The sequence below is a fragment of the Helianthus annuus genome, chromosome 14 (genome assembly GCF_002127325.2).
Source record: "Helianthus annuus cultivar XRQ/B chromosome 14, HanXRQr2.0-SUNRISE, whole genome shotgun sequence".
NCBI classification, from domain to species: domain Eukaryota; kingdom Viridiplantae; phylum Streptophyta; class Magnoliopsida; order Asterales; family Asteraceae; genus Helianthus; species Helianthus annuus.
Genome location: NC_035446.2, coordinates 166,770,137 through 166,782,229, shown reverse-complemented (window position 1 = coordinate 166,782,229; position 12,093 = coordinate 166,770,137). Strand labels below are relative to the sequence as shown.

Genomic DNA, 12,093 nt, shown 5'->3' with positions numbered 1-12,093 from the left:
ATGAACACGTTCACGAACACCTTACCGAACGTTCACGAACACAATCGAACGAACGAGACCTCTGTTCATGTTCGTTCATTTAACTAATCGAACGAAATTTCTTGTTCATGTTTGTTCATTTGTTAAACGAACGAACATAAACGAACTTCCTGCCGAACGGTTCACGAACTGGTCGCTGAACGTTCGGTTCGTTTACAGCCCTAATTACATAACATAAATAAAAATTACATAACCTAAAAAATAAAATAAACATAAAATTACGAATCCTAAGACAATAAAACATTAAAGCGAAATAACCTACGAGGTCCATTTTTTCTTAACTTCCTCTTTCATCCTACGGTAAACTTCGCGTTCATCCTCCGGAACTGAGTCAAGATCCAACCTCATAATCCTAAAATCCTCCGCCCGAGCATGGTCGGCCGACAAGTTCTTCTTATAAACATATTTTTTCCGCCGTGAGCTCTTTGAACGAACGGAATTCGGATATCGACTCGTCCATTTTCGAACCGGCCCCGGAAGACGTATGGTTCGAGCCGCCCGCTTTTCTCTTTCCGGCCGCCTCTTTTTTTGCTTTGTCCCTTCCAGGGGGACGTTCCGACTCGTGAACGGCAAACTCCTCCTCGTCAAATTCCGGTTCGTCGTTTATGTCTATGTGACAACGAGCGGTGGAGCCTCCCGCACTATAACTTCCAGACTCCGAAGTTTTTCTCCGTTTGGCGGTTGCGACCTCGTTAGGAATAGGCTTCCATTTGTTTTCTTTCTTTAAAACTTTCCATGCTCGGATGTGTTCGAAATGAGTTTTATTCTTCTCATCCCATTTAGCCAAAGCAAGGTTGAGAATGTCATCCTCGTTACTCCCACTAGGAGGATTAATGTAATAAAGGTTATAAATATCGCAAAAGCGGTTGATGATCTTGCTCATTTTACGCCACTTGCCAGAGACGGAATCGACATCGCGCATCGGGCCTTGCTCCATAATCGCGTTAAATTTATCCGTTATCGCCTTCCAAAACCAACACCCGTTTTGTTGTTCCCTAAATTTAAAAAAAATTGCCTTAGTAAAATAAAAACTATATCTTTTTAAAATTAAATTAAAAAAAAAGTATGGTTCATACCGACAATCGGGTTAGTTGAGGACTTAACCCACGCCATTGCTAGCGCCTCCTCCTCTACTTTTGTCCAAGGTCTCGCCTTTGGTTTCGAATCGCCTTTGGTTTCGACTACGGTTTCAGCCGCCTTCCCCTTGTTTTTTTTGCGCTTGAGATTTTGAGGTGGCGAATCGGGGACGACTTCTTCTTCGTCATCGTCAAGTCGAACCGGTGATGTTGGCGGTTGGATTCGAATTGCGCTTGAGATTCAAACGAGTTGCGTAGCATCATTTGTTGGAGTGCTTGGAAATGTTGCATTTGTTGGAGTTGAGACATTTGTTTGAACGCGTTGGGTGATTGTTGAAAACCCGAAAAGGTAAATTGCAGAGACACCCATGAAGGATCGATAGTCGGAGTGTAGCCGGGCGTCGAAAAAAAGTTAAGTTGATTCGGGTTCGGGTTCGGGTTGGGATTGTTTGGGTTGAAAGGATTCATGATTTTTTTTTATAAAAGGATGGAGTTTTTTTGTAAAAATGGATGAGAGAAGAGAGAAGTGGGAAGATTTAAAATAGAGTAATTTAAAAAAATGGAAGAGTTGGGTATTTATTTAAAGTCAACGGCTAATTTTCAAACAGGTGGGCCCGTCGTGAGTGGCTGGAGGCAGACGGAGAGGACGGGATGGGGCTAAGGGGGGCGATGTTGAGGGGCGGCGCCAGGCCTAGACAGGGCTGGACCCGCACCCATACCTTCTAGTCTTATAATCAATTACATGACCTAATTAATGTAAAAGTTACTTGACAGATTCTGATCATAGCATTTTTCAGTGGATTCCATGTTGGTTTTTATTGCATAAGTGGACACTTTTCTGCCCCTCAAGATTGCTTTTATAATTTTCTTTCTTAAATAATAATATACGCTATATAAATAATATTAAAGAAATCTCATCGATCATCGTGATAATGTAAACGACTTAAGAACAATATAAAATTGTATTAAAAAATATAATAATATCAAACTAAAAGAACTTTATAAAACTATGTGCTCTAAAAGGATTACAAAGTAAATCAGTGAGAATATATACAAACATGTAATCCATATATATACGCATTATGCAGGGCCGTCTCTGAGAATGATAAAAAAAATTTGGGCCTCAGGTGAAACAAAAAAAATGGTATAATATAAACTCATCAAATATATATCAAGAAACCACAATACGACATGCTAATCATGGGGTTTGAACTCATGACCTCAAGATTATAACCCAAAACATTAACTAATTAATCATATAATCATCTCGTTAACAAGATCAAAGAGTCAATTAATTAAGTGAATTGATAGTTCAAAACAGTTTATGAAATAAAAAATGCATGGAATTAACTGAAAATTGTTTAGGAAATAAAAATGTAAAGGAAGAGTTTTAAATTCATGACCTTGGTTTTCAATCTTAAGCATTGAACTAGATTCATTTTTGTTACTAAAGTCATTTATTAAACATCTAAGATAACACTGCTCATTTAAAAATCTTGACCCTAAATTTTTGTTGGGCCCTATAAACCTTTTGGGCCTTGACGTTTGCCTGGGCTGCCCAGCCCACAAAGCCGGGCCTGACACTACGGCAGATATAGAAAATTATTACATGGGCAACATTTCAAAAAAAAAAAAAAAAAAAAAAAATCAAAGGGGTAAAAAATAAAAAAAAATATCCAAATTTTTTCAAAATTTACACTACCGTCGAAGTGTTAAGGGGCAATAGGGGTTACCCCTTGTTACACTCTATATCCGCCCTACACACATACATAGTAGTGAATTTAGAAAAAAAATTATGGGGTATGTAAACATTTTTTTCCGTACATTTATAAACGAAGGTCTTTTTCACCGTACATTCAAGAGCATTTTACACACAAAAAAGTTAAGTAATATCTCAAACACCCCTGAACCCTTAACAGATCCACCACTACACACTCATACTTATTATATCATCTTTCGTAAACAAAAGCAGTAGTTGATATACCGTTGATTTAATAAGTTTTTAATCTCTTACGACATATTCTTATGTTTTCTGATGTCACAATCCAACTTATTTTGTGGGCCCGACATTTTGCATGACGAAACAACTCAACAGTCGAACATGTGTATCCTTACCTATCGTGTCTCATTGTGAGTGTATGTTAAAGCAACCAGATTTCTTTAATAGAAAAAAAAAAAGTTCCTATTGTTACTTTCCAATGACAAAATTTTATTACTACCGAAAAAGTTTACGGATCGTTTGATTATAAAAGTCTTTTAAAGGGTTTCTAATCCGTCAATTTCTTTTAAGAGATTGGATTTGACGTACGTTAAACAATCTGAAATTTCAGTATTAGTGTTTTTTTACGTGATAATAGAAGTGGTAATTGTATCCAGGGCCGGCCCAAGGGTAAGCTAAATGAGGTTTGGGCCTTGGGCCACCAAAACTATAGGGCCTCCACAATTTGATGAAACTACAGTCCATTTATAAAAGATTTAGGGTGTGGGTTATCAACAAATTGATGGTTGGTAGCGTAGTGGTTTTGTGTATGTATGGATGTTGGTGAGACCCGGGTTTGAATCCCTGGTTCACAATTTTTTTTTTCTTGTTTTTAAATTTTAACACAATATTTCAAATAATTACACTTGGGCCCTTCAAGGTTAACTTTCAATTACATACATTTTTTTAGGAAAAAGGCCACAAGATTTTACTTCGCATTAGGCCACCAAAATGGTTGAGCCGGCCCTGATTGTATCAACGAAATACATAAGTAAATTCCTGTTAATATTTGTGAGAAGTGAAAGTAAAAGTAACGCAATAGAAATAAAAAACACTTGAAAAACATGATAACTAAAATAAGGGGTGTTATTTTTCTCGGGTTAACGAGCTTAACATCCTTGCGAAAACATGACCGATATATTTAAGAAAGTGCCATAACAACGCTTAATGTATTGAAGAAAGTGCATAAACGAACAAACAACCGAACATCAAGGAATAAAAATAAAAAATTAAGCTTCTGAATGTCCTTATGGTCCGCAAGACCTGTCTGACGGGCACAATTGTTACCAACTCGTGGATTGGACCTCTTTTTCCATCTCCTTTCTTCTCTAATCACATTCTAACCTCCTTTAAACCCAAACCCTAATCACCCACTATTATATACAATCCTTCCACAACTTCTCTACCCTTTACACACCTTAAATCCACTCTAACCAATTGGGGTAGCCCAGTTGGTCAGTCCCACCCTTTCTCTTCCAAGAGACCCGGGTTCGACTCCAGTGATGGTCACAAGCCACACACCTCTTCCCAGAGGAAACGGAATCAACTCAGGGCCAAGGGTATTCACCGCCAGGCAGTATTGGGACGGTACTAGCTTGTGGAGTGGAATCACTCCAGCGGCCGGGAGGTCCGTGCAATAACCCCCCCCCCCCCACCTCAAATCCACTCTCTAATCCTCTTAATCTTCTCAAAATCTCCAAGTTAGGCAGATTGTACCAAGTCTCATGAGTTTTGAGCACATTCTCCTCCATGTTCTTCTTGTTTTCTTGTATCAAACTACTTGGACAACTTCTAAGGATGTTACCCAATGTTCATCAAGGTGGTACATCACCAAACTTGAGGTCCAACGTCATATTTTATTTTTGTTTTTATAAAACTTTTACAAACTTGTTTGATCCTTGTTCATCTTGTGGAAATCTTGCACCATCCTTGTCCCCAACTAAACTCATGTTGTGGGGCTTGTGTTTTGGTTAATTTCTAGAAGGTTAGAGGTTGTTGTCCTAAAAGGTCCCAACTGACCTACAAAGTGTTGAAACCATCCAAGTCCTCAACCTTCAATGTTGTGAAACTTATGTTTTGGAAGAGTGTGAACAATGGAAGCTTTGGGTTCCAACCATGATTCCACCTCCTCTCTTGCATAGTTAGTTATTTTGTCATTCTAAGTCACCAAACAATCTTCAAAAAAACAAAGTGAACAAATTACACCAAGTCTTCAAACACTATCCATGTTTGAAATGCACTCGTCTAGTTTACTCACTTGGTTGTCTTGGTGAATTAGGAGATTATACATTCACGACCAACCAAAATCATCAATTAAATTAATGATTTTGTGCTTTGGTGAATCCATATAATGAGTTTAAATGGATGGACTTCTTCCTACCTCCATACATGACCAACAAGTTACGAGTTATGGTGTTCATCATCATAGTTCTTGATTTCTCACTTCAGATTCTAATGGGTGATTTTGTACCCATAAAAACACGAAAAAACCTAGCATCCGAACGAGTCTATAGAAAAGATGTATTTTATACAATATCATACTTTCTTGTTATAATTCTTAAATCCCGAATCTAACTCATAATTAAGCTCCATCGACTCACACACCTTCGTTTCCATTGTAGGGTAACTTTGGTGTTCCAACCATCCCATTCATATCAATTCAAATTTGTAAGCTTTAGTAAACCGTAAGTATACTTGACCCTTTTTGTGCTTTAATGCACTTTTGGGTATAACATGTATAATCTATCAAAATTCACAATGCACACAACCAATCATATTCAATCACTCAATCCACCAAACATGCTATTTGTTATGCTTAGGTTGTTCATGCTAGAATCATTCATGCACTATATTTGTCATTTATTTAGCTAGCTCACCTTAACAATTATAGCGCTATAAGAGCAGCAAACAACCCGTTTATTGGGTATTTGTTATGTATTAGATCAATTTTTACGGTTTCATTCACTTTGTTGAGGGCACATACAATATTCAATGGACACAAGGGTTTGACCTATAATTATGCATGCTAGCTTTAACTTAGCAAACATTTTGCCGTGTTGTATTTGAGACTTTCTATGATATGCTATGTAAACCAAACTTGTATGCTCATCGACTATTATGTGCTGACAAATTATTTTCAATACATGTTGCAGGAAATCAGCCTTGATGATTTAAAGAAATTGGTTAGGATGAACTATATACGTACCCAAATTTTCATGTTATGTATTTCCTTTGTTTCATTATGTTCAAGTTGCCAAAAGTATTGTATTTTCCTTACAAGCCTATGTACTTCCATTTAGAATGAAATGAAATATTTTTATTTAAATTATTATCATTATTAGCAAGTTATGAAGTCTTGAGCAATCTATTTCATCCCACCTCGATGTTTCCGCATCGGTTGGGGTGTGACGTCCACAACTGCCAAGTTTGATCATCCCCCGTTTTAGCCGCCTCTATAGTTTACTTCTAATCCCGGCAATGCTCCACAAAGATATTAAAAAAGGAGGGACCCAATTCTCTTTATACATGCTCGTACAGTTTTAAAAGTGTTGTATGTAGGGCATGAGAGAAACGTTTTGATTGGTTGAGCAAGTAATATCTAACACCCAAAAAAAAAAACACCCTCGCGATGCTCTTTTAGAAGTACCGAATTCTTTGCAAGTGAACTTATTTTGTTCTTTTCTTACCTTTGAATTATTCCGTAAATATGTTTTTTTTGTTTTGTGCATCATCTATCTACCTCTCATTTCTCTTTTAACCTCTCTTTTATTAGTTTCTACTAACATGGGGCTTCATTATTTTATATCTTTTGTTGTTGCTTTCATATATTAGTATAATGCTAATCCATCTTCATAAGCCTTAAAACACGTTAACCATCTTCACGTTGCTTGAATTAGTGTAATGTTAAAAACGTTGAAATGAACGTATTCTTCCATTCTTTATGCTTAATTTAGACTTCGGAATAACTGTGTCATTTAAGCATGTTTTCACTATTCCTTCAAGATAACAAACAACATCAAGTTAGTCTATTATAGTATATTATATGATAATAATAGATAATTAAGATGAAACAAAATGATAGCAAAAGGACCAATTAAGCTTGCCAAACTAATTTATGTAGATAAATTTTGAATATATCTTACAAATTAATCTTACGTTGTGTTTCGTAAATATATGTTCCAAGTCTGGAAAGTGTAACAATGGAATATGTCACACTTCGAGAAGCATAGGAGTAATAAGCTGACATCAAAGCCCGAGTTCAAGAAACATGTGTGTTAATCCTTAGTTACTTTAGACTTCAACCGGAATAGAATGCAAGGGATAAGTATTGAATGTCATATGAAAGTCACATAACATCTTGCCTTTAAAGGAATGCATGCAGGCACACATAAGATTTCAGTGTAAGATAAGTTATTAATCACAATAAACCAACGTCACTGAAAATTTATAATTACAACCGTATTCTTGATTATAAAATGTTATATGCATTGTCTTCTTTGTGTCTTGCAAATATACAAGCACTCTCTATAGACTTAGATACAAAGTATAAATCAAGAACATTGATCAAAGTTAGGATGATGCAGGTAACCTATGGTCTAAACACGAACTCATTCCATCTATACGAAAGACGAGCTGTAATATACGAAAAGTCATAACTATTAAAATCTATTAATAATAGTAATAATAAGTATAGATAAAAGTCTTTATGTTTTATTTAGTATGATAATTTAATAATAACTATTATTATCTTTTATGAAAAAAAAATGCATGCATATGCATGTTTGTTGTGTTACATGAATTGGAAGGAAAAGAAATAGGATAATTTAATAATAATTAAGCATATTTCAAATTCATAAGACATCGGCAAACTGTTTCCTTATCTCTTTGGCTATATTTTTTTATACTTTCAAATGCTATATCTCAAACTAATATGCTGAAGTATGGGGCATCGTTTGTTCTTGTTGTCGACCTTCATATTCGTTTTAAGCTTGGCACCCATTCGAACTCCTCCCATCGGTTTTCTGCTTTGCTTCCTATTCAGCGCCGCCATACATTGCTGTAGCGCCACCGTCTGCCACCACGGACCAGGGTCAGTACCATTGATCGCCCCTCGCATTCCGCGAACTGCACCATTCAGGTCAGCCATTCCGTTGCCACGCTAGTTCGCCGCGACCATTACCGCACCGACAAAATTAGCCTGTTCACCGCTACAACCATCGATGTACCACTGTTCAAAGACTTTGAGAAGTTTCTAATTCATGATCCAACCACCATCATGAACCGTGTACCCATCATTGTCTCAATCTCTGGTTGACCCACCTTCATCACCGGCTTCATACCTTGTAGCCTCTAGAACCACCGCCATCATCATCTATGTCTCGTATTCGGTTGTTGCGATCACCACGGAAAACTACAACAGCTTCACCGTTCGCCGCAGCCAATCAGTGGTCGTTGCAGCGCCCTCCTTATGCTAATCGTCCACGCGAAACAGATCCGTTTGTTCAGTCCATCAGTGGAGGTAAGGATGTGAGCCTTCTTACTTTTGTTTGATTCAAGCTATGAACCCATTTGTTTCCAGCGACTAAGAACCATATTTGGTAAACAACTATGAGCCTTTGCTTATATAAATATGAACCAAGGTTGTGGATGTTGTGTGTGCATGATCTATGTCATGCATGGGGTGCATGGGTTGTTCTGTGTGCGAAATCTAAATTATATGTGGGTGTAATGTTGTCAAATAAAGTAAAGATTTTGATTTCTTTGTTTTACAAATTAAATTAAAAAATGATATAAGTTGTTTGTTTTGTAAAGAATAATAACATATTTTAATGTGAAGTTTAAAATTGTTTTCGTATATCGTACTATAGTGGTTATTATGTAAGGACCTGCAAAAATATCCCAAAACGACCTGTAAGTGGAAATCCGGACCCCTAAAACCCTAATCGTTGTGAAAAATAAAGAAATTCAAATTTTGTTGGTCGCTAGCGGGCCGCGTAAGCATTAAGCTAAGCTTACGCGGGGCGCGACAACTTGTGGATGATCCGAATAACGATTAGGGCCACGTGTCAACCACGTGGCAAACCTACACGTGACACGCTAGCCCTAGCCGTAGCTAGGGTGGCCCTCGCGGGCCGCGTAAGAGTCTCTTAAGGTTTACGCGGGCCGCGAGAGACTCAAAATTCAGCTATAAAACGAGCAGTGCATGGCCTTTTCATATGTGTTCGTAAAACTTCTTTAAACACGAAATACACTGCTCATTTTCATAGATTTCCGTAGGAAAATGCTGCTACGAGTACAAGGTATTAACTCGATCACTGCTACGATACAATGTCCGATCGATTGAAACCGATCCGATGGATGTTTAAGTGCTGCCCGAATTCGGGCTATACTTTGTCATTCGTCGTGAGGGTTTTGATTTCGTGAGTTTATCATAAATGTTGTATTAAGTTACTGACCTAGTTTCGTGTGCATTGTTATTTAACTAGGTTACAAGGCTAAATCAGTAGGCAAAGTTCTGTCCAACTTAACTTGCAATGTGACTCATTCTCTTTTTATCAAAACTGTTTACAAAACCTCAGATTATTTTCCAGTTATATTTTACAGGGGGTAAGTCTTTGTTATCCTAAATTACTGGCAGTAAGTGGGGTATTGTGCACATTACTACTATTTCTCACTTTTAGGTGAAAGGACCCAATGGTGGTATGACCATAGTCACCAGGGCGTGACACTAGACCAGATAATTGTAAGATAGTGGCAATTATAATCGCTCTTAGTCCTGTAAATTATAACAAACGTATCGTTTTGTGCAAATTGAATGACTCGCCAGTATTTCCTTGTTGATAAAACCGTTTTAAACATGTTTCAGGTGATTTATTGTGAACCAGGGAAAAGTGCCGCGTAGCACTACTAGCTTGAAGAATGTGGCTCAATAAATAAATAAATAAATATGTTATTGTAAACAGGGAATTTCCCCGAGAAATTCAATTATTGTAAATTATGGGGTTTGTCCCAAAATGTGAAATAAAATAATTGGGCATTTTCAGTTTAAAAGATCCTGTTAAAATTTCCGCTGCCAAAATAAACACCAATACCACGGGTTTCTGTCCCGCGGCTCCTGAAACGGGTAAAAACCGGGTCGGGGGCCGTGACAGAAAAAAGGTGGTATCAGAGCCACTGATTTCAAGGATGTCGTGTTGACGTGATTATGTGTGATTGCTTTATTGTGTTTGGTTGTTATCTATATTGTGGTAATAATTTGCATATATTGTTAATTATTCAGATGGAAAACGCAGAAAACCAACCAGTCAATGAAGTTAATCAATATGAACAAAACAATGAGGATCATTTTCTTAATAGGCAAGACATAGAAAATATCGTTGCCCATGGAATAGCCAATGCTATTCCGACAATTGTTGCAGCCGTTAAACATCCTGCTGACCCTTCGCAAGCCAACCACAACAAACACACTCGGGATGATAATTTCAGTAACAATGTTAATGGAGACGGCAACAATGTAATAATGTGGTTCAAGCCCCAATACTTAAGAAAATGAAAGTTGCAACACCTGGTTGTACTTATAAGGAATTTCTTGCCTGTAAGCCAGTTGAATTTGCAGGCAATGAAGGGGCCACTGCTGCGCTGTGTTGGTTAGAAAAGACCGAAGCAGTAATTAAAATAAGTAAATGCGCTGAAGAAGACAAGGTTATGTATGCATACCACCTCTTCAAGGAAGAGGCATTGGAATGGTGGAATACGGTGTTACAAGCCAAGGGAAGTGACATGGCTTATGCCATGAGTTGGGATGAATTTAAGCGATTGATGGAAAGAAAATTTTGTCCCGACTATGAAAAGGAACAAATGACAAATAAGTTCCTGAACCACCGGATGGTGGATGTTGACTGTCGAAGGTATACTTCGAAATTCTTCGAGTATGCCAGAATTGTACCAACTCTGGCTTCGCCAGAACCAATACTTATTTCTCGCTATATTTGGGGTTTAATTATCGAGATTCGTGATATCGTCAAAGCTGCGAGACCCCACACAATTGACGATGCGGTTGAATTGGCAAATACTTTAACCGACGGGCTGGTACGTACAAGAGAGGAAAATAGGAAAAAGGAATTTGCCCAAAAGATTACCCAAGGATTTCGTGTGGGTAACCATGCTCGAATCCTCTGTGACAAGAATTCCATAGAAATTCATACACCCACAGGAGAAATAATTATGGTTACAGGAGATAAGCCATGTAAACCAATGAAGTTCATTTCAGTAATGAAAGTTGCTAGTTATGATCGAAAGCAAGGAATAGTGTATATGATTTCGGTAATCATTAACACTAAAAGTAAAGAACTTAAGGAAATTCCTGTACTATCAGAATACCCGGATGTATTCCCAGAAGAACTACCAGGATTACCGCCCAATAGGGAAGTAGAATTTAGAATTCATCTAATCCCTGGAACTACATCAATAGCTAAGGCGCCTTATCGGTTAGCACCCACCGAAATGTTAGAACAGAAAAAGCAGTTAGATGAATTATTAAGCAAAGGATTCATACAACCTAGTTCATCCCCTTGGGGAGCACCAGTGTTGTTTGTGAAAAAGAAAGTTGGTTCAATGCGAATGTGTATCGATTATAGGGAATTGAATAAGGTTACAATTAAGAATCGATACCCATTACCTAGGATTGATGATCTTTTTGATCAACTTCAGGGAGCTAAATATTTTTCTAAGATAGATTTACGCTCCGGATACCATCAATTGAAGGTACAAGAAGAAGACATACCTAAAACTGCTTTCAGAACTAGGTATGGTCACTACGAGTTTACAGTCATGCCATTTGGGTTAACGAATGCTCCTGCAGCATTTATGGACATGATGAATAGAATCTGTAAGTCGTATTTGGATAAATTTGTAATTGTCTTTATTGACGATATACTTATTTATTCCAAAAGCCAGGACGAACATTGTGAGCACCTACATGCACTCTTAACTTTGTTAAGAAAGGAAAAGCTTTAGGCCAAATTCTCGAAGTGTGAATTTTGGCTACAGGAAGTGCAATTCTTAGGTCACATGGTGAATCACGAAGGTATTCACGTAGATCCCTCCAAAATAGAAGCAGTCACCAAGTGGAAAGTCCCACAATCAGCTGCCGAAGTTAGAAGTTTTCTAGGATTAGCTGGGTATTACAGGCGCTTCATAAGAGACTTTTCTAAGATAGTT

At 37.5% G+C, this 12,093-nt stretch overlaps 1 protein-coding gene across 1 annotated transcript; it reads right to left on the bottom strand.

Annotated features, from left to right (window-relative positions):
* Positions 1 to 433: 433 nt before the first annotated feature.
* On the bottom strand, positions 434 to 8,239 carry LOC110907818 (glutathione S-transferase T3-like). The gene is made up of 3 exons (XM_022152743.1): positions 8,214 to 8,239; positions 1,148 to 1,348; positions 434 to 1,034 (listed from the first exon to the last, which is right to left on the bottom strand). Exons 1-3 carry the CDS (start codon positions 8,237 to 8,239, stop codon positions 434 to 436), a joined length of 828 nt encoding a protein of 275 aa, XP_022008435.1.
* Between the last annotated feature and the right edge of the window lie 3,854 nt (positions 8,240 to 12,093).

What these genes read in the sequence shown, in the direction of transcription:
- LOC110907818 (XM_022152743.1), bottom strand. Translation starts at nt 8,239, where the DNA reads ATGGCGGTGGTTCTAGAGGCTACAAG. An exon ending in GTGGTTCTAGAGGCTACAAG is followed by an intron (nt 1,349 to 8,213) that starts GTATGAAGCCGG and finishes TTGAATCTCAAG; the next exon opens with CGCAATTCGAATCCAACCGC. An exon ending in GAGGAGGCGCTAGCAATGGC is followed by an intron (nt 1,035 to 1,147) that starts GTGGGTTAAGTC and finishes TTTTAAATTTAG; the next exon opens with GGAACAACAAAACGGGTGTT.